Source organism: Salvelinus fontinalis, chromosome 21 (assembly GCF_029448725.1).
Source record: "Salvelinus fontinalis isolate EN_2023a chromosome 21, ASM2944872v1, whole genome shotgun sequence".
NCBI lineage: Eukaryota > Metazoa > Chordata > Actinopteri > Salmoniformes > Salmonidae > Salvelinus > Salvelinus fontinalis.
The window spans coordinates 12,963,805-12,984,473 of NC_074685.1; the positions used below are offsets into that span (position 1 = coordinate 12,963,805).

A 20,669-nucleotide genomic window follows, 5' to 3' on the forward strand; every position below is an offset into this window, starting at 1 on the left:
ACAGGCTTGAGTTTATAATGGTGTTTTATTCACTTGTCTAATTCTTCATGCAATTAAAAGCTTACTAACTGAAATTGCAATATTACAAAAACAATGCTACAAAAGTAATCCAAGAACATAACATCCATACAATTGCATAACATGCAGTCTTATGGTCATACATTTAGACACGTTTTAACCTAAATAAAGAAATTGGCATCCGTAATGCACCATGTTTCTGCCACTGGGGTAACTGAAATGTCTTTAGAACTAAATCTCAACAAGTGTATGTAATGGGGATATTAGACAGACAGGGCAAAAACAAATCTTGGTTAGATTTTTGGGAGACGCAGTTTTAAAATTGTTTGGGCCAGCTAATAGTCTTCACACTAGTTGCATTAAGCATTATTTCTAATCTTGTTCAAACGCATTTAAAAAAATATATAATTATACTCTATCCATTTGGTCAGATACCTTGCTACAGAGCTTACAGCATTTACAAACTATCAGAAGCAACCTTAGATAAATTACCATTATTGATTGAATAAAGTATGTGTGATATTTGTGCAGTTGGAGTGTAACGTTAGCTTATCAACAGTGTTCATCATACTATCAATGCTTCATACTGTTCCCTTGTATTCTTAAAGTATACAGAGGAATACCCTTTAGAAACATTAAAGGTCTTCAGTTCGGTTCAGTTTTGCTTGCCCCCCATTTCCACCAGACACACTGACAGTGGAAGACTTGTCATACTGTACATGGATAGACTATGATACATTAACACTAATCTACGTACCACTGTGAGAGTCTGAGTGACACGGTGTTGGAGGGAGAGGTCCATTCTACATCCATATGTGGTCTGCTCCAGTGCTTTAGGGCTTGTCTGCCGCGGCGGTGGTCCCGTGTCCGTTGAGGTGATGTTTGGGGGTGGTCTCCTGGGAGGCAGGTCCGTCTGTGTCCTCCTCGACCCCCTGTGCTGACCCGGAGGTGGCGCCCCCGTCCGGGGACGCCCAACTGTCCCAACGCCAGTAGGCCTCACACAGGGGCAGGTCGGTACTGTCCCACTGACCGTAGCTTTACCAGAACAAAAACCATAGAGGGGTATAGAATCAGCAAAGCACAGAGAAGAGAGGTGTGTGTCTGAAACATCTGGTAGAGTACAGACACACACCTGCATTATAGAGACAGACACAGGAATGATGCACACAAAACGCAGGAAACAGCAGTATGAAGTACAAGCTTAAGCTCTAAAAGGATTCCAGAGTAATGTTAGCTAGGTCTAGTGTCTGGTGCTGTGATCATTTCCCTAAATAAATGTGTCTCTAGTCTTTCATTCGTCTTCGCTATTAACAGCTGCAATGCAGTCTCAAAGATGGTAAACTGGACACATTCATTGCTTGTTTTGTTTCCATTTCCAAATGCAACACAATCAATGAAACATGACCTGGAGCAAAGGGTCAATGAGTAGGTGAAAAATCTGTCGATGTGCCCTTGAGCATGGCATGTAACACTAATTGCGTCTGCTAAATGCCTCAAATGTAAACGTAGAGTTGGGTCATCTGTAACTGACTGTTAGATACACTAGTTGTTGGTATTAGGGTTGTTGCGATACAAGTAATGTGATACTCTGAGGTATCGTGGGAAGGAATCAAAACATGAGGCATACTGAATTTCCTGAGGAAAACAGTCCTAATGTCAGAAAAACAGCAGCCTGATGTTGTCACCCAGAATCCCATGTTTCTTTTCCAAGCTATAGCACACTATATGTCACATACAGTGGGTTTTTAAAGGACCAAGGAGTTAAGTCTGCTTTGTGTTTTCCTTTTTGCCAAGGAAAATCAGGTATCGTAGTATCACGATACTTGAGTCGTGACAACCCTAGTTTATATCACCTAGCTGTGTAATCTTACTCCCAGAAGTGCATTAGATCCTGATGCAGGGCAAAGAACAGGAAATGCACAGGCAGAGAAAAAGAGGGGATACAACATCTTGCATGCCGAAAAGCAACATCTAGAGACAGCTAGATTTCTCACAGTTAAATAAATTAGACAGAGAATTACATTGTTTTGTCTCTAGTTTATTTTTCAGTGTTTATAAAGATAAAAGACTTGGTCTATGCCAATGATCTATATATATATATATATATATATAAACACACTGTATGACCAATAGAGGGCGCTGTGTTGAAGCCACCGTGCCTCCATCTTGACACGCCCCCACCAGTGTAAAGAATTGAATAGAAATGCATTTATTAATGTCTACATTCGTTTTTGCCACATTTATTCTATTACAGATACCTTAATGCATACTTTTACATTATATTGTGAGCTATTAAGTCCTTACAAAGTATAATTTGGGGAGATTACTAATGTTACTGTCGCCACTACAACAACAAAACACTTAAATACATGCAATTTTGTCCTTGAAACATTTAAATTGAAATACTGTAGAATTCCATTCATTCCTATGGAGGACTGCTCCTAATGGGCAATGCAAATATGGCCAACCGGTGGCATCAAAGCCTCTCAATGGTCAATAGATTGCATCAGCAATCCAGGGTTTATATACATCATTGGTCTATGCAGGTGACTGACACAGACTAAATACATATTGCCATAGTTGATATGTGTGCAACAGTGCATGCTTTGTGAACACAGTTTGCACGGTTACTGGCTTGGTCAACTGTCTGGGAACAGAATCATTCAGATACATCACCGGATTCCGTTCAATGCAAAGTTTCTGGAACCCTCATAGAGATTAGATTTGTCTAGCACTTTCTAGTCTAAAACCATTCAATAGAAAATAAATAACACAAATGCCTGGTGTGTTGGTTAATGGACCTATACATCCACAATTTATAATTAGGGTTATAAAGACATAATACTTTTGCTTGTAGAAATGATCTTCCAGTGATTTTGTGATTGTAACAGTTTTTCTTCTTCATTAGATTCCAAGTATTTTGCAATGAAAGCATTTTTAACATGTGTTTTCTTACATTTCCCTTCCTGAGCCGTTTGCTCTGAGTTAACACAAATCTTTCAATTACATGATTGAATAGTTTAATAAAGGATCTTATCCACATTTCAGCACACAACTACACCCACTCACCAGCCCACAAATACTGACTGTAAAGCTTTAGAATGTGTTACCTAGATACCTACCTATAAACGGTATACAGTTGAAGTCGGAAGTTTACATAAACCTTATCCAAATACATTTAAACTCAGTTTTTCACAATTCCTGACATTTAACCCTAGTAAAAATTCCCTGTCTTAGGTCAGTTAGGATTAGAGGTTCGACCGATTATGATTTTTCAACGCCGATACCGATACCGATTATTGGAGGACCAAAAAAGCCGATACCGATTAATCGGCCTATTTATTTATTTTTATTTATTTGTAATAATGACAATTACAACAATACTGAATGCACACTTTTATTTTAACTTAATATAATACATCAATGAAATCAATTTAGACTCAAATAAATAAGAAACATGTTCAATTTGGTTTAAATAATGCAAAAACAAAGTGTTGGAGAAGAAAGTAAAAGTGCAATATGTGCCATGTAAGAAAGCTAACGTTTAAGTTCCTTGCTCAGAACATGAGACCATATGAAAGCTGGTGGTTCCTTTTAACATGAGTCTTCAATATTCCCAGGTAAGAACTTTTAGGTTGTAGTTATTATGGGAATTATAGGACTATTTCTCTCTATACCATTTGTATTTCATATACCTTTGACTATTGGATGTTCTTATAGGCACTATAGTATTGCCAGTGAAACAGTATAGCTTCCGTCCCTCTCCTCGCCCCAGGAACACATCGACAACAGTCACCCTCAAAGCATCGTTACCCATCGCTCCACAAAAGCCGCGGCCCTTGCAGAGCAAGGGGAACAACTACTTCAATGTCTCAGAGCGAGTGATGTCACCGTTTGAAACGCTATTAGCGCGCACCCCACTAGCTAGCCATTTCACATCGGTTACACCAGCCTAATCTCGGGAGTTGATAGGCTTGAAGTCATAAACAGCTCAATGCTTGAAGCACAGCGAAGAGCTGATGGTAAACGCACTAAAGTGCTGTTTGAATGAATGCTTACGAGCCTGTTGCTGCCTACCACCGCTCAGTCAGACTGCTTTTTCAAATATCAAATCATAACTAAATTATAACATAATAACACACAGAAATACGAGCCTTAGGTCATTATTATGGTCAAATCCGAAAACTATCATTTCGAAAACAAAATGTTTATTCTTTCAGTGAAATACGGAACCGTTACGTATTTTATCTAACGGGTAGCATCCATAAGTCTAAATATTCCTGTTACATTGCACAACCTTCAATGTTTTATCATAATTACGTAAAATTCTGGCAAATTAGTTCGCAACGAGCCAGGCAGCCCAAACTGTTGCATATACCCTGACTCTGCGTGCAATGAACGCAAGAGAAGTGACACAATTTCCCTAGTTTAATATTGCCTGCTAACCTGGATTTCTTTTAACGAAATATGCAGGTTTAAAAAAATATACTTCTGTGTATTGATTTTAAGAAAGGCATTGATGTTTATGGTTAGGTACATTCGTGCAACGATTGTGTTTTTTTCGCAAATGCGCTTTTGTTAATTCATTCCTCGTATGGCGAAGTTGGCTGTTTTTGTTAGGCAGAAAGTCTTCAAACAGTTCGCAACGAGCCAGGCGGCCCAAACTGCTGCATATACCCTGACTCTGTTGCACAGAACGCAAGAGAAGTGACACAATTTCCCTAGTTAAAAGAAATTCATGTTAGCAGGCAATATTAACTAAATATGCAGGTTTAAAAATATATATTTGTGTATTGATTTTAAGAAAGGTGTTGATGTTTAAAGTTAGGTACACATTGGTGCAACGACAGTGCTTTTTTCACAAATGCCCTCGTTAAATCAGTAGGCTAAGATTCAATGATAAATTAACTGGCACCGCATCGATTATACTCAACGCAGGACAAGCTAGATAAACTAGTAATATCATCAACCATGTGTAGTGATTATGTTAAGATTGTTTTTTATAAGATACGTTTAATGCTAGCTAGCACCTTACCGTGGCTCCTTGCTGCACTCGCATAACAGGTAGTCAGCCTGCCACGCAGTCTCCTCGTGGAACGCAATGTAATCGGCCATGATCGGTGCCCAAAAATGCCGATTACCGATTGTTATGTAAACTTGAAATCAGCCTTAATTAAAATCGGCCATTCCGATTAATCGGTCGACCTCTAGTTAGGATCCCCACTTTATTTTAAGAATGTGAAATGTCAGAATAATAGTAGAGAGAATGATTTATTTCAGCTTTTATTTATTGCATCACATTCCCAGTGGGTCAGAAGTTTACATACATTCAATTATTATTTGGTAGCATTGCCTTTAAATTGCTTAACTTGGGTGAATGTTATAGGTAGCGTTCCACAAGCTTCCCACAATAAGTTGGGTGAATTTTGGCCCATTCCTCCTGACAGAGCTAGTGTAACTGAGTCAGGTTTGTAGGCCTCCTTGATTTTTCAGTTCTACCTACAAATGTTCTATAGGATTGAAGTCAGGGCCTTGTGATGGCCACTCCAATATCAATCAATCAATCAAGTTTATTTTATATAGCCCTTCGTACATCAGCTAATATCTCGAAGTGATGTACAGAAACCCAGCCTAAAACCCCAAACAGCAAGCAATGCAGGTGTAGAAGCACCTGCATTGCTTCCACTCAAGTCAATACCTTGACTTTGTTTTCCTTAAGCCATTTTCCCACAACTTTGGAAGTATGCTTGGGGTCAATGTCCATTTGGAAGACCCATTTGCAACCAAGCTTTAACTTCCTGACTGATGTCTTGAGATGTTGCTTCAATATATCCAAATAATTGTCTTTTCTCATGATGCCATCTATTTTGTGAAGTGCACCAGTTCCTCCTGCAGCAAAGCACCCCCACAATATGATGCTGCCACCCCTGTGCTTCACGGTTGGGATGGTGTTCTTCGGCTTGCAAGCCTCCCCCTTTTTCCTCCAAATATAACAATGGTCATTATGGCCAAACAGTTCTATTTTTGTTTCATCAGACCAGAGGACATTTCTCCAAAAAGTATGATCTTTGTCTCCATGTGCAGTTGCAAACCGTAGTCTGGCTTTTTTATGGCGGTTTTGGAGCAGTGGCTTCTTCCTTGCTGAGCGGCCTTTCAGGGTATGTCGATATAGGACTCGTTTTACTGTGGATATAGATACTTTTGTACCTGTTTCCTCTAGCATCTTCACAAGGTCCTTTGCTGTTGTTATGGGATTGATTTGCACATTTCGCACCAAAGTACGTTCATCTCCAGGAGACAGAACGCGTCTCCTTCCTGAGCGGTATGACGGCTGCGTGGTCCCATGGTGTTTATACTTGTGTACTATTGCTTGTACATATGAACGTGGTACCTTCAGGCGTTTGGAAATTGCTCCCAAGGATGAACCAGACTTGTGGAGGTCTACCATTGTTTTTCTGAGTACTTGGCTGATTTCTTTGGATTTTCCCATGATGTCAAGCAAAGAGGCACTGAGTTTAAAGGTAGGCCTTGAAATACATCCACAGGTACACCTCCAATTGACTCAAATTATGTCAATTAGCCTATCAGAAGCTTCTAAAGCCATGACCATTTTCTGGATTTTCCAAGCTGTTTAAAGGCACAGTCAACTTAGTGTATGTAAACTTCTGACCCACTGGAATTGTGATACAGTGAATTATAAGTGAAATAATCTGTCTGTAAACAATTGTTGGAAAAATTACTTGTGTCATGCACAAAGTAGATGTCCTAACCGACTTGCCAAAACTAAAGTTTGTCAACAAGAAATTTGTGGTTGAAGTGGTTGAAAAACAAGTTAATGACTCCAACCTAAGTGTATGTAAACTTCTGACTTCAACTGTATGTTCTCTCAGTCATCAGCCTATTACAAACAACTGAGGAAGAATACAGCAACTAGATACACTACATGACCAACAGTACGTGGACACCTGCTCGTTGAACGTCTCATTCCAAAATCATGGGCATTAATATGGAGTTGGTACCCCCTTTGCTGCTATAACAGCTTCCACTCTTCTGGGAGGCTTTCCACTAGATGTTGGAACATTGCTGCGGGGACTTGCTTCCATTCAGCCACAAGAGCATTACTGAAGTCGGGCACTGATGTTGGGCGATTAGGCCTGGCTCGCAGTCAGCGTTCCAATTCATCCCAAAGGGGTTCGATTGGGTTGAGGTCAGGGCTTTGTGCAGGCCAGTCAAGTTCTTCCACACCGATCTCAAGAAACCATTTCTGTATGGACCTCGCTTTTTGCACGGGTGCTTTGAGATGCTGAAACAGGAAAGGGCCTTCCCCCAAACTGTTGCCACAAAGTTGGAAGCACAGAATTGTCTAGAATGTCATTTTATGCTGTAGCATTAAGATTTCCCTCCACTGGAACTAAGGGGCCTAGCCCAAACCATGAAAAACAGCCCCAGACCATTATTCCTCCTCAACCAAACTTTACAGTTGGCACTATGCATTCGGGCATGTAGCGTTCTCCTGTCATCCACCAAACCCAGATTAATTCATTGGACTGCCAAATGGTGAAGCATGAATCATCACTCCAGAGAATGCATTTCCAATGCTCCAGGCTCCAATGGCGGCAAACTTTACAGCACTCTTGCCGACGCTTGGCATTGCGCATGGCGATCTCAGACTTGTGTGCGGCTGCTCGGCCATGGAAACCTATTTCATGAAGCTCCCGACGAAGAGTTATTGTGCTGACGTTGCTTCCAGAAGCAGTTTGGAACTCGGTAGTGAGTGTTGCAAATGAGGACAGACGCGCTACGCACTTCATCATTCTGCAGTCGTGTTCTGTGAGCATGTGTGGCTACCACTTCGCGGCTGAGCCGTTGTTGATCCTAGACGTTTCCACTTCATAATAACAGCACTTACAGTTGACTGGAGCAGCTCTAACAGGGCAGAAATTTAACGAAATAACATGTTGGAAAGTTGGAATCCTATGGCGGTGCCACGTTGAAAGTCATTGAGCTCGAGTAAGGACATTCTCCTGCCAATGTTTGTCTATGGAGATTGCATGGCTGTGTGCTCGATGTTATAAACCTGTCAGCAACAGGTGAGGCTGAAATAGCAGAAACCACACATTTGAAGGGGTGTCCACATACTTTTGTATATATAGTGTACACTAGAACCACACTTATGATTGGGTATAACATTTACCATGTTGAGACCTACAATCTATCATACATGAGGTAATAAAAAAAACTTTCAGAGGCATTACAAACAAGGCACATCATTTAATTTTCAACCAAATGAGATTAGATTTCTCATGGTGAATGTATTGGAAAATAACTTTGTCCATAGATCAACCATCTATTTTGCTATTAAAACCAGCATTTGGATATTCTATTGAAGTTGACGCAATATACAGAGACACTAAAAGACTAATGGCGATGACTGAGGTGGTGGGGTAAGATAAACTCTTCATAAGGCACGACGGTGAGGGGGAATAGGGGCTATAAGTCATGATAGAGTGGACCAACCGAACCTCGACTGTGCAGTATGAGCCTACTTGTACCTGGAGGAGTAATATTCTTCCTCTAGCTCGTACAGGTCGATGGCGATCTCGTCACGGAGCGAGGTGAGCTTCTTGTCGCACTCCTCCTGCAGCGAGCGCAGCTGCTGGTTCTGCAGGCTGATGGCCTCGTTGACCGACGGGAAGTCGTTGAGGATCAGGAACTGTTTCAGGTCCGACACTAGCTTCATCAGGGACTCGCCCGCACGCACCTTCAGACACAACAACAAACCACTGGGATTATCACTGGTGCTTTTGCCTTGTAACATGCACTCAATACAGGGTCATGTACATTATGCAACAAATGGGGAAGAAACAGACTGAAACAGGGTGGGACTACCTGAAATTGTTCAATAAGAAACGCTCATTTGAGTTTTCGGTTACAACATGTTTTCAAATGTTTTCCATTGCAGGCCCAAATGAACATGACCCAGGGTTGAATTCCAACTCAACCATTAACTTCCCTAAGCAAGGGGTTTAAAGTTGAAGGAAAGCTCTCCTAGTCTTGAGGGAGTCTGGCTGGCATGTACTTACAATGTTGGCTGCTCTGACGTGCATCTCATAGTGGTCCTGCTCAGCCTGGGTAGCCCGAGAGACCTGTGTCTCGTCCTCTACCTGGAGCAAAACAACACAACACATTTTGGTTGAACAGTAGAGATAGAATGACTTTATGGGTTAAACCGTCATTCTTTCAGTAAAAAAAAACGTTAGGAAAAAACTCCTTTGTCTGTTTCTCTCTCTCTCTCTTGCTCACACATACAAACACACACTGTCTCACACACTCAAATGTGATCACGCACGCACGCACGCACACACACACACACACACACACACACAATACCGTAACGGTACAGCTACCTTTGCGGTTTTTATGATTTCTGTGAGGTTATCTAGAATGGACCTGATATCATCCTTCAGTCTTTTGTTGTAGTTCTGAAGAAGACTCTCCTTGCTTTGAGGGAGCGCTCTTTGATTGGCCATCGTATTCAGGAATGTAAACAAACCCCTAAAAGCAAATAAAGGAGATACATAACATTCAAAATACGCCCACGTTATACTGTAGTAGTTAGCCAGCAAAATAAAACGACATGGTATTGCTAACGCGCATCATCAAATGCAATGTCTTGACTTCTTCGTCTTCTTTGGGACTGGGTTGGCGGATTGTGAGGATAATAACAACCTACCTACGTTAAATTACGACAATACAATATTGGGGGAAATTAAAATGACCCTGCCAACTATTAGCCCCCACAAAAAAACACTACCTAATTCCACTATTTAACCCTATCTAACCCTTCTCCAGACCAATGGTCTGGGAGGACAGAACACTACCACTCAATATCCCCTGCAACTCTTCTGCAGTAAAACCTCACAATCAAATCAAATTGTATTGGTCACATACACATATTTAGCAGAAGTTATTGCGTGTGTGTGTGCGCGTGTATGCGCACGTGAGCGATCATATTTGAGTGTGTAGCGAAATGCCTGTATTCCTAGATCCAACAGTCCCAAGTACTTCTCTGCAGCTGTTTTCTGTGACTTACGTTACATTTCTGCAGTACAGTTGACAACCATGGCTATGAATACTAAAAAACCCACCTTACTGAAGCACATATTATTCCCATACCGCTTTATTGGTCTCTGCCTACTCACAGGAATCCTCTCAGAATCCCTCACCCTGTACACATCTTCCTCTGCCACGCTCTTCATTGCTTCAGCATACAACACTTTCTGTACTGCTCTAACCCTGGCAACCTCAACATGCCTTTCTCTCACAGGACGCTTCCAATCTCCAGCGCCATAAGCCAATGTCTTGACTTTTTCCACTTGACAGTGGCGTGGCATTCGTGGATGCCAGGAGAAGCCAGGGTTCCCCCCAAAAAATACAAAGAAAAAAAATACAATTATTTGTCTTTTGTCTATCTGTGTTTCATCATTTTCCTTCAATTCGCAAGAGGCCGAATGTACTGTATCTCACCGGAGAAAGCAAAACGGTGCCCCTGTCTGGCCAGTAGCATTCAATGCAAGGGAAGCCAGCGAGCATTTAGTTAATAATAAAAAAATAAAAATAATAATAGCCAATCAGCATTGGCCTAAACTGAGTGCGCTCAACTGTGAATAGTCCTGGTGCAGCAAAATAAGGGGTCAAGGGAAGCCAGTTTGTATTTCACGTCACTGCTATCAATTTGCGTCTACTAGTTATGTTTTTGTCTTCCAGTGGCTAGCTAGCTAAAATAGTCCCTTTCCTATATTAGGCATGGACGGAGATAGGGATTTAATTCTGATCCAACCATTAAGTCATACATTGTTGTGCCCCTGGCCTGAGAGGATAGAAGGCTAATGTTTAACTAGCTAACGTTTCACATGAAAGTAAGTCAGGCAAGCAAGCGAGCTAGCATTTTAGCCAGGTAGCCTAAGACAACCAAAAATAAATGCCTGTACTGTATGACAGCGTGATAGACAGTTTCGTCAACATGAAAGAGCGACGGATGACATAAGCTTTCTCTACAAGTAGGGTGAGTCAACATGTTTTTCTACTTGCACGAATGCGTTTGTAACATGCAATATGCTTTGTGGACTTAACCGGGCAGAGGTTGCGCTCCGGTTTTGTGATAAAGGTGTGGTTGAATTTATTCTGCCACTGTGTGTCTTCTTATTGTCTCGGCCTTTAGGCCTGTATATCACGGGTGCAATGCATATTAACTAACACTATTTCTAGAGCAAATATCACAACGCTTAGGTTGTAATAAGTTGTTGTTTTTCTGCCTTCGCCAGTGATTTTACCCACGCACCCCCTGCTACTTGCAGAAATGAAGAGAAATCGATTAACTCAACCACAACTGGTCAATACTGAGGTCTTCTATTTGTGCATGGTATATACAGTTCTATATCAATTATAAAACATCACGTACCTCCTAAATAGTTTTCAACAATGTATATTTATGAAAATAGAAAGGTGCACATCCCGTTCAAAATCACCACTGCCGTCGATTGTTTATGACGTCACAGACATTTATCGCGGTACTTAAATTACCCACAATCCATGGAACTTCCTTTCTGTCTGATCCAACATGGTGAGTGTACGGGGATTTTATTTCGGGGGAAAATCTAGATGTTTTCATCCCTCGTCATCCTCTTTCTAAAGCTATGATATCTGCTAAAAGTTATAATATGGTATACATAACACAAGCACCAATTTTATCGTTGTATGGTGTGGTAATATTTAGCTATTTTATCGGATAACTCATGAATTGGCAGTGATATTGCCGGTGAAGTTATCCACACGGGACCCCCTAGTACAACATTTTAATGTATTCGGAGTCCGACTCTGCGGCTAAACTAGTGTATTCACGTATAAATCGCTTCACGCTTGTGGCGGGTAGTGTACATGGTAAAAGACTAGATGGACAACCAAGTAGTAGGCCTAACCTCGCTTCAGCACGTTTTACTGACTACGGTGCCCCCTGCCTGCGCAGTCAATTCGCATAGACAAGGGGATACTGGCCTTGTGTAACGTTACATAAAATTGCCAAATGCCTGTTTGGATAGTTAACGAGTGATGTAAGTTAGTTGGTTTACTTAGCTGGCTAGGTATCCATAACTAACCTTACCTCGCAGTAAAGTTTGTGTTGGTTAACCAACTTACATGTCACGATGTGTAGCTTCCATTTAACTTTTCGTTATAACCACGGAACACTATATTTCTGGCTTTTGCAGTGATGCTTTGAATTTCTTCAACTGAATCTTCTATGTGGATTAAAAACAAAACGTTTTAACCCTGAGCTAAAGCCACACTATTGTTTAAATGTCTTTGAACAAACTCTCATGTATGCTGACCAGTCTACTTTTTCTAACAGCCTAAAGGCAAGAAGTCTAAGGGGAAGAAGGTGGCACCAGCTCCTTCTGTGGCCAAAAAGCATGAGGCCAAGAAAGTGGTCAACCCCCTGTTCGAGAAGAGGCCAAAGAACTATGGCATTGGTGAGTAAAGTGAACCTTTTGGGATTTGTATTTGATTTCAAGTAACTGTTCTGTCTTGCCTGTGCAGATGATGTAAAGAATATTTGCTATCTTAACAACAATGCAGACAACCCACCAAGATCGCTGATGCACTTGTTCCATGACTATAGTGGCTTTTGACTTTTCTGATTACGCAGTACTGATTGGATGCACTAATCCCCCATGTTTGTTCATAGGTCAGGACATCCAGCCAAAGCGTGATTTGACACGCTTTGTGAAATGGCCCCGCTACATCCGCCTGCAGAGGCAGCGCTCCATCCTGTACAAGCGTCTGAAGGTACCCCCAGCGATCAACCAGTTCACCCAGGCACTAGACCGCCAGACTGGTAATTCTTAGTGCATGCGTTTATCAGTTCTGCTGTTGATTTGTGTATTGTTTGTTTGGGGAGATTTTCTGGGTCTTGAATATGAATTATTTTTGTGGGGTATTTTGCAGATGATGTGAATAATATTTGCTATCTGAACAGCAATGTTGACATCCCACCAAGATCACTGATGCACCTTACTTAGAAGACCCTAAAGTTATCCTTGTGGATCTCTAACTTCAGACATTTTGAGTTGCAGGTCATGTTTTCTGCTATGTCCCAGAGCCAGTTAATGTACTGGTTTTCTATTTCCCTCACAGCCACACAGCTGTTCAAGCTGGCCCACAAGTACAGGCCGGAGACCAAGCAGGAGAAGAAGCAGAGGCTGCTGGCCCGAGCTGAACAGAAGGCCGCTGGAAAGGGAGACACCCCAACAAGGAGGCCACCTGTTCTCCGTGCAGGTGAGGCAGACATTGAAGTCTTTTTTTGAAGAAAATAAATTATACATACTTTGGCGTGGATGCAATGATGTTTGAATTTCTTCACCTGAAACAATCATGTAGTTTTATTGAGCTTTTTAACCCTGAGCATAAGCCATGAATTGTTTGACTATTTCAACAACTCAAGGTTGAATGTGGGTTTGATATCAATGTTGAATTCTCCCTTAGGTGTGAACACTGTCACCACTCTGGTGGAAAGCAAGAAGGCCCAGCTGGTGGTCATTGCCCACGATGTGGACCCTATTGAGGTAAGACAACTCAACTTTGTAGGCTTGTTTCTTGCTGTATGGGTTAGCTTTCGCAGGCTGTTATTACTTGTGGTCATTTGCAATGATGCTTGAATTTCTTCACCTGAATCCTCTATGTGGATCAAAACATACGAGCTTTTTAATTCTGAGCTAAGACCGCTGCCCTGTATTGTAGTTGAGAAGAGAAGGCACAGCCAGAAATGTGTTGTCCAGAGATTGATACTTGTCGTTTTTCTTGTCTCCTCTGTAGCTGGTGGTCTTCCTGCCTGCTCTGTGTCGCAAGATGGGCGTCCCTTACTGCATTGTCAAGGGCAAGGCCAGGCTGGGAAGACTGGTGCACAGAAAGACCTGTACCTCAGTCGCCTTCACACAGACAAACCCGTGAGTAACAAGTGGCAAAGCCAAACATTGATGCACTGAGGCCTACCTTTAAGTTGAGCTTGTGCTCTTTTTAAATCTATGAAATCCTTTTGGCGGTGATGAATGATTTTCTTAACTGAACAACCGTGTGGCTTTAAGCTTTTTAACCCTGAGCCAAAGGTTTGTGTGCAGTTCACCTGGATGTCAATTGTACTTTGTCGATGCATAGATGACATGTTCCTACTTTTTCAGTGAAGACAAAGGTTCCCTTGCCAAGTTGGTGGAAGCCATCAAGACCAACTACAATGACCGATATGAGGAGGTGAGTGGCCAGTCTGATCAGCTACTGTTTTGTCAATATTGTCTAGTAGTCAAGCCACAATGTTTTTGGGTCCTGAAGATGGATGGATTATCTTGTGGGTTCATTTTTGGCTTTTGCAGGTGGGAATGAATATTTGCTGTCTTAACAGCAATGCTGACACCCACCAGGAATACTGATGCAATTTGCTTAAAATACCCTTTACACCTACGTTTACCATGTATTTAACTTGAGGGGGGTCTGTCTTAAAGCACATGAGTCACCACTTTGTCTCCCTGAACTGACTTATTTAAACCTGCCCACCCACTGAATTAACTCATGACAATGTGCTTCCTCTTCTAGATCCGTCGTCACTGGGGGGGTGGTATCATGGGTCCAAAGTCCACGGCCCGTATTGCCAAGCTTGAGAAGGCTAAGGCCAAGGAACTGGCCACCAAGCTCGGATAAACTGTTTGATATCAAAATAAATGTCTGTCAAGAAATATGCTCTTGTTTTTTTGTCCAATGAGAATCCTTGTTATGCATGTTAACCTTCAATGGATATTGTGCTGATCACATCAGTTTCAAATATCAATGCCAGTCAAAGGTAGTGGCAAATTTTGTATGTGTATTGAATCTATAAAATAAAAATCATACACCATTGGTGCCAATCATGTTTGACACATTGGTATGATTTGATGCCGGGAGAATTTCCTGGACAAAAAGTGAAGCTGACTACTGGTGTGCATTACACTTGCTGACCTAAGGCCACTGTTGGCAGTGCAGCAGGTGGCATTACCCAGCAGAAACATTGTGTGGTGTGCTTTACCTGAAATTGCACAGCTCCGGCCTGAGCTTATTTAAACCGCCCAATCATAACATGACAACTGAATACATTTGGCTATTTTATTACGATACTTCATATGCACAACAATCCCACTTGCTATTCCATTGACTGATCACCTCTAACTCAAATCATTCATTAGGCCAATTGTGGATTTCACATGACTAAGAATGCAGATGCGCATCGCTGATTTTTTTAAATGGGCCTCGCTCTCGTCATGGTATTTGTGCACACAAATTGCCATCTATAAAAATGTAGTCTGTTGTTCGCAGCTTATGCATGCCCATACCATAGCCCCACAGCCATTGTGGAGCACTGTTCATTATGTCTGTAAACCGCTCGCCTACAGGTGGGCTGCAGTTGACAGGTTGGACATACTCCCAAATTCTCTAAAACGATGGTGGCTTATGGTAGAGAAATTAAATGTATCTGGCAACGGCTCAGCTCTACTTTCCTGCAGTCCGCATGCCAATTACACACCCTCAACTTGAGACATCTAGGGCATTGTGTGACTACATTAGTGGCCTTTAGTCCCCAGCACAAGGTGCACCTGTGTAATGATCCTGCTGTTTAATCGACTTCTTGATATGCCACCTGTCATGTGGTTGGATTATCTTGGCAAAGGAGAAATGCTCATTAAGCGGTTTGTAAAGAAATAATTTCTATTTGGAAAATGTATGGGATCTTTTATTTCAGCTCATGAAACCAACAACTTTACATGTTGCATTTGTTTAAGTGTACATTTTAACTAAAACCAAGACTAAGTACCTACAGCAGCTTCTATACTGCCATGATCTGGCTATATATATATATTCATGACAAAAACATTGTATTAATTTACACTACTCAAGCCATTGCAGGCTGTATCACACAATCCTTTTGATGAACTTGGCATACCACATGTAAGAGGTTGCTGCACAGAGGCCATACCTACAGAGAGGAAGAGAAGCACTCATTGGATATGCATACAGCTCAAGTGATTCTAGTTCTACTTTTAGTTATGCAAGCCATAGAGGCTCACAGTGAAGAAAAAAATAAGGACAGTGATATGAAAAATGACAACTTACCACGTCATAATGTACTGCATATGTTCATTCCTGAGGGTGACTCGGGTCTGTCCTCCTATAGGTCCACCCGGAATTGTGCTGGCTGAGAATATTAACAAACCTTAGCTTTCCATTCATTCTCAATGAAACACACACTACCAACTCACTTGAGATAAAAAAAAAAAAAGGATTTACTGTTATTCCAAACCTCAGCTACAGGGAATGTTAATCACCATTCAGTCTTTCACATACCTTATTTTCTCATATCATGCAATTAAATCAAAGTGTATTGTCTAAATAGGGTAATACTGAGAGCTGTACCCAGGTCAGCATCAATGAAGATCTGCTCGGCCCCTGTGACTCTAGCCATCGTCTCCAGGTCGCGGTAGTGCCAGCGGTTGTGCTCCACGTTGTTTTGTGGCACAAAGGGTTTGCGGATCTCTGTCAGCCTCACCACACCTACCAGGTCAACCTCGTCATCCACCTACAGAGCAGCGCCATGACAAAATCATCACCCATGACAACTTTGAGTCTTGAATTAGACAATGAATATGGGGGGAGGGGGGATTTACCTGTCCCTTCATCCTGGTTTCTGGTTTGATCTTCTTCCTAGGAACATATCCTCTGTTTACAAGGATCGTGATCCTGTGAAATATATACAATAATGTCAACAGTGTAAGGAGACAATAATGTCCTAACATTTTGGAGCTCTCACATACACACACATACTGGTAGCAGCAATTGCGATGTGTGTGTGTGTGTCTTACCCTAGGTCACTGCAGTAGAACGGGGTAACGACATTGGCTCCAGTATCTCCACTGGATGACAGCTGGCCTGCCTCCCTTGCCTCTTTCTCTGGGTCGACAGGCGAGCGTGGTAAGATGTACATCTCCTGGGAGTGGTCATAGTGCCCACGCACCTTTACTCTCCTGTACTCCAGATTGTTCAACTCCAGAGGACTAGGAAGCAAAGACATGCATAACAAGAACATTACAAACACTTCCAGTCTGAACTAAAAAAATCAAGACAGCGTAATTATGTGTACTTATCTGTCTGATAACTTGTGTGCATGTGTTCCTCACTCAATAGGAAGAGGAATGGGTTCCACGGAGGTAAGACTTCTCAGTTCTGCAATCAACTTAATTTTCCATTCCCGACGTTTCACCTGAGTAGAAGAGTTGCTTAGGTCAGTATAATTTGTCATATCCATTCTAGAGGTACTGCCATTTGAACTACTGTTTAATGGAGCCATACCTGCCATGTCCCAAGACCAAATGTGGTGACAGGAATCAGAAGCAGGAGCCATTTGAGGAAGGAGTCCTCTCCCTTCGCTGCCCTGGCAGCTGTGGAGCTTGACAGTCGACCTAAGTTGATACACTTGCCTGGAGTGTTTGGAAAGGTGTCAGAGCTATAACCGTTTCGAATTAACGTTATGAAATGGTAAGCGTCGGTCATTGAATCACATGGCTAGTTTGCTAGCTATGAATATGTCTGAAACATTACCTTCTGATTGTTTGAAGAGAGGCAGTCGTGGCAATAAGAGAGTCCTCTTGAAATAAATTGCATGTGACTGAAAAGAGAAATGCATTCACCTACATCATTACATCAGCAGTCTAACTGTAAGTTAGGTCACTGGAAATTATGCAACAGCAAGCTAGCTAACGCTAGTTAACGTTTGCTCTTAAGATATTAATACTTTAAATACAGTAGCCATGTACTGTAGCTATATCAACTTACGTTATTTTTGATCATCTTCAAGGTCTTAGCAGAGCACGCGAACATAAATGTTAAACTGCCCATAGTTACTGAAAATATGGTGAACACAAAGAGATAGTCAATTTGACAAGGCAACTGGCAAAATAACTTACATGTCCTGTGTGCAGGAGGGATTGTGTTGGGTGTAACTACATCCGGTCCAACCTGACTTCAATGTGACGCCCATTTCAGTCTGTACACGTGCATTTGTAGCTAGCTAGTACTTTTTATGCTTTCTGTCTTTGGTTGTCATTTTAACAGCAAATGTTGCAATTTTATTTTGATCATCATAAGTAAAGTTATTTATTCACCATTGGGTATCAGAAAGATGACCTGCAACATCTCGCTCGTACTTTCTGTTTGAAGAGGGACTTTACATTAGCTAGTGGCTATTTATTGTTAGCAGATTCGTGGTTGTCGATTTTTTTTTTGTTCGAGAAATGGCAAGTCTTGCTTCAAAGGACTCATACCTTCAGAAATTGGCGAGTAAAGTATGTGCTCAACAGCAAGAACCAAGGAATAGGCCATTTGGTAAATGTTTTCAGGTTCTATCTATTAGCTAGCTGCATGTTTTAATTTGTATGATAACTGTTTTTGAATACATTTTAGATGGTTGCTGATGTTAATCAATGAACGTCTAGCATCACTGACTTAGCAATAAACACCCCTCCAATGTATAGGCATTTTCATCTGTACTTGTACAACCTAACATGTTGTCTCCATGAATGAAGTCCCTTTTCAAGGTGGACGTGTGGCTGGCCCTCCAAAGAAGAGGAACAAAACCAATCACAAGCAGATAAGTGTAAACAGCAACGTAGCGAAACACCAGAAGTTACCTTTGAAGCCTAACAAGAAGCTTGTCATCACCCCAGCACAGAGAGCACCTGGTGTAGCAGAATTGAAGGTCTCAAAAGCTACAGTTCCAAATGGGGTGGTGGTTGAGACTAAACAGAAGCCCAAAGGTAAAGTTATATATTGATGTCCTGTCCTCAAATGATGCTCAACTTCCTAACATCTTCTGGTGATACTTGCCTTTCCTCTTTGTTTTTTGTCTAGGTGCAATATAAATGGTGTAATAGCCATGTCAGAGACATTATTGTACTCTTCACTGACTTTTGTTCTCACCCTGAAGGTGAAAAGCCGGGTACTAAATTCTCCACAGTAGATATTCTACGGCAGAGACTTCATGAGAAGATTGAGGAGTCTCGTGGGCAGGTATGAGTTAGGTTGTCTAAGCGGTTGTTCAGTGTCTACATGCGGTAAAATGTCTCATAACCGATCCACAGTTGACTGTCATGACTTGGCAATGCACATGTCTGTTGATATAGCCTACAACTAACCTTACATCCCCTTTTCTTCCTGTAGGGAACCCCTAAGGACCCATCCTCTGAGGAGGTGCAGAAGAAGCGAGAGAAGAGAAAGCAGGAGAGGGAGCGCAAGAAGAGGAAGCGTAAAGAGTTCCTCATTAAGAAGCTCGCTGAGAAAGCTGGCTTAGAGTATGAGCCTGAGATCAAAAGGGAAGAGGCCCCTCCTCCTCCCACCGCACCAGCTGCGGGCAAGCGGGACGAGACGGCCATCGTCTTCAACAAGGTGGAGCTGGGCGATGGTGGGTTCTTGGACAAAGAGCAGAAGAAGAAGGAGAAGAAGAACCGGATAAAAGGCGGCCTGACACCGCTGGTGGGCAAGAACTACAAGCAGTTGCTGGGGCGTGTGGAGGCTCGCAAGGCTAAGCTGGAGGAGCTGCGGGAGAAGGATGAGGGCAAGGCCAAGGTGCAGGAGGAGAAGATGAAGTGGACCAATGTGCTGTACAAGGCAGAGGGTCTGAAGATCAAGGATGATGAGGACCTGCTGAGGGCCTCGCTCAAGAGGAAAGAGAAGATGCGCTCGCAGCGGAAGAAGAAGTGGACGGACCGCAGCGAGACGGTGGTGGAGAAGATGCAAAGGCGACAGGACAAGAGACGCAGGAACATCCAGAAGAACAACAAGGGCAAAGTGGAGAAGAAAAAGGACCGGGCCAGGAAGAGGGGCCGCGTGCTGCCGGAAGACCTGAAGAAGGTGTAGGTGGGTGGGGAGGAGGGTCAAGCTGAGGGTTATGGAAAATGGACTGATTAATTGATGAACATGTCTTTTTGATTGAGCCCTACTGCTTTTTTTGTGGCATGGTGCTTTGTCCAGTGTCCCACATAATATTCATAATGCTTTGGACTTATGTTAAAAGCCACTGGACAGGGCAAAGACCCAATACAGGCTTCCTCGAGGTTTGAATAACCAGAACTCTCTGTCAAATCAATGCTTGCTTTTTTACTTTTTATTCAGTTGGTCGCAATGGTCGACACATGCCATGGATGTACTGTATTGAAAGTGTAAACTTCAGTTTAAAATACCCAACTTCAGGTGATTTCTCTATATTGAATATCAATGTTTTGCTAAACGTAATTGAACTTAAGAAATATGCCCATATTATCTTCCCTGTATTCATTTGTTTGAAAGCGCCATACAAATAGCATTGGGAACACATTATTGCCATATGTGGTGCACACTGACTCTTATAGATTGAGTGATTCATAGACCTATTAATGGGTGTTTATATAAACAAATGAAACACTAAGGTAGCGACTGATGGTTAATTATTTATTAAATCATTTCATTGGCGCGTGCATTATTCATTCGCCAGTGTAGAACCGGTGAAATAAACCAGCCTAAAACTACAGGTGCGACAATTTATATAT

The 20,669-nt window shown here is 42.0% G+C and overlaps 4 protein-coding genes and 6 non-coding genes across 11 annotated transcripts; 8 read left to right on the forward strand and 2 right to left on the reverse strand.

Moving 5' to 3' along the window:
• Window positions 1-6: 6 nt before the first annotated feature.
• Window positions 7-11,588, reverse strand: med22 (mediator complex subunit 22). 2 transcript variants are annotated; one of them, XM_055873944.1, is made up of 5 exons: window positions 11,480-11,588; window positions 9,426-9,573; window positions 9,102-9,182; window positions 8,571-8,779; window positions 7-1,053 (listed from the first exon to the last, which is right to left on the reverse strand). In XM_055873944.1, exons 2-5 carry the CDS (start codon window positions 9,546-9,548, stop codon window positions 852-854), a joined length of 615 nt encoding a protein of 204 aa, XP_055729919.1. In that variant the 5' UTR covers window positions 9,549-9,573; window positions 11,480-11,588; the 3' UTR covers window positions 7-851. The 2 variants fall into 2 exon arrangements, with proteins under 2 accessions (XP_055729919.1, XP_055729920.1); XM_055873945.1 differs by lacking the exon at window positions 7-1,053 and having other exon boundaries at window positions 8,561-8,779.
• Window positions 11,589-11,638: 50 nt separating this feature from the next.
• rpl7a (ribosomal protein L7a) lies at window positions 11,639-14,798 on the forward strand. Its single transcript, XM_055875720.1, has 8 exons — window positions 11,639-11,647; window positions 12,425-12,545; window positions 12,761-12,910; window positions 13,210-13,350; window positions 13,558-13,637; window positions 13,888-14,018; window positions 14,250-14,319; window positions 14,659-14,798. Exons 1-8 carry the CDS (start codon window positions 11,639-11,641, stop codon window positions 14,761-14,763), a joined length of 807 nt encoding a protein of 268 aa, XP_055731695.1. The 3' UTR covers window positions 14,764-14,798.
• On the forward strand, window positions 12,279-12,354 carry LOC129819242 (small nucleolar RNA SNORD36). Its single transcript, XR_008754073.1, has one exon. It is a non-coding gene; the product is annotated as a small nucleolar RNA SNORD36 (small nucleolar RNA).
• Window positions 12,608-12,676, forward strand: LOC129819249 (small nucleolar RNA SNORD24). The gene has a single exon (XR_008754080.1). It is a non-coding gene; the product is annotated as a small nucleolar RNA SNORD24 (small nucleolar RNA).
• Window positions 13,016-13,084, forward strand: LOC129819250 (small nucleolar RNA SNORD24). Its single transcript, XR_008754081.1, has one exon. It is a non-coding gene; the product is annotated as a small nucleolar RNA SNORD24 (small nucleolar RNA).
• On the forward strand, window positions 13,410-13,481 carry LOC129819241 (small nucleolar RNA SNORD36). The gene has a single exon (XR_008754072.1). It is a non-coding gene; the product is annotated as a small nucleolar RNA SNORD36 (small nucleolar RNA).
• Window positions 13,715-13,791, forward strand: LOC129819240 (small nucleolar RNA SNORD36). Its single transcript, XR_008754071.1, has one exon. It is a non-coding gene; the product is annotated as a small nucleolar RNA SNORD36 (small nucleolar RNA).
• Window positions 14,109-14,175, forward strand: LOC129819243 (small nucleolar RNA SNORD36). Its single transcript, XR_008754074.1, has one exon. It is a non-coding gene; the product is annotated as a small nucleolar RNA SNORD36 (small nucleolar RNA).
• Window positions 14,799-15,810: 1,012 nt separating the features above from the next.
• LOC129818213 (surfeit locus protein 1) lies at window positions 15,811-18,077 on the reverse strand. Its single transcript, XM_055873943.1, has 9 exons — window positions 17,923-18,077; window positions 17,689-17,755; window positions 17,440-17,567; window positions 17,268-17,350; window positions 16,953-17,144; window positions 16,758-16,830; window positions 16,507-16,669; window positions 16,207-16,288; window positions 15,811-16,069 (listed from the first exon to the last, which is right to left on the reverse strand). The coding sequence occupies exons 1-9, from the start codon at window positions 17,983-17,985 to the stop codon at window positions 16,006-16,008; spliced, it is 915 nt and encodes a 304-aa protein (XP_055729918.1). The 5' UTR covers window positions 17,986-18,077; the 3' UTR covers window positions 15,811-16,005.
• Window positions 18,078-18,093: 16 nt separating this feature from the next.
• surf6 (surfeit 6) lies at window positions 18,094-20,548 on the forward strand. Its single transcript, XM_055873933.1, has 4 exons — window positions 18,094-18,471; window positions 18,672-18,902; window positions 19,073-19,155; window positions 19,306-20,548. Exons 1-4 carry the CDS (start codon window positions 18,381-18,383, stop codon window positions 19,999-20,001), a joined length of 1,101 nt encoding a protein of 366 aa, XP_055729908.1. The 5' UTR covers window positions 18,094-18,380; the 3' UTR covers window positions 20,002-20,548.
• The last annotated feature ends 121 nt before the right edge of the window (window positions 20,549-20,669 follow it).

Excerpts from the sequence above, each read along its gene's own strand:
- surf6 (XM_055873933.1), top strand. The coding sequence starts at position 18,381 with ATGGCAAGTCTTGCTTCAAAGGACTCATACCTTCAGAAATTGGCGAGT. Across the intron at positions 18,903-19,072 it reads GACTAAACAGAAGCCCAAAG|GTGAAAAGCCGGGTACTAAA; the intron begins GTAAAGTTATAT and ends CTCACCCTGAAG. Across the intron at positions 19,156-19,305 it reads TTGAGGAGTCTCGTGGGCAG|GGAACCCCTAAGGACCCATC; the intron begins GTATGAGTTAGG and ends TTCTTCCTGTAG.
- rpl7a (XM_055875720.1), top strand. Across the intron at positions 12,911-13,209 it reads GGCACTAGACCGCCAGACTG|CCACACAGCTGTTCAAGCTG; the intron begins GTAATTCTTAGT and ends TTTCCCTCACAG. Across the intron at positions 14,320-14,658 it reads ACAATGACCGATATGAGGAG|ATCCGTCGTCACTGGGGGGG; the intron begins GTGAGTGGCCAG and ends TTCCTCTTCTAG.
- med22 (XM_055873944.1), bottom strand. The coding sequence starts at position 9,548 with ATGGCCAATCAAAGAGCGCTCCCTCAAAGCAAGGAGAGTCTTCTTCAG. Across the intron at positions 9,183-9,425 it reads AAATCATAAAAACCGCAAAG|GTAGAGGACGAGACACAGGT; the intron begins GTAGCTGTACCG and ends GTTTTGCTCCAG. Across the intron at positions 1,054-8,570 it reads GAAGAATATTACTCCTCCAG|CTACGGTCAGTGGGACAGTA; the intron begins GTACAAGTAGGC and ends GTTCTGGTAAAG.
- LOC129818213 (XM_055873943.1), bottom strand. The coding sequence starts at position 17,985 with ATGGGCAGTTTAACATTTATGTTCGCGTGCTCTGCTAAGACCTTGAAG. Across the intron at positions 16,670-16,757 it reads AAACCAGGATGAAGGGACAG|GTGGATGACGAGGTTGACCT; the intron begins GTAAATCCCCCC and ends GCTGCTCTGTAG. Across the intron at positions 16,289-16,506 it reads CTTCATTGATGCTGACCTGG|CCAGCACAATTCCGGGTGGA; the intron begins GTACAGCTCTCA and ends TAATATTCTCAG.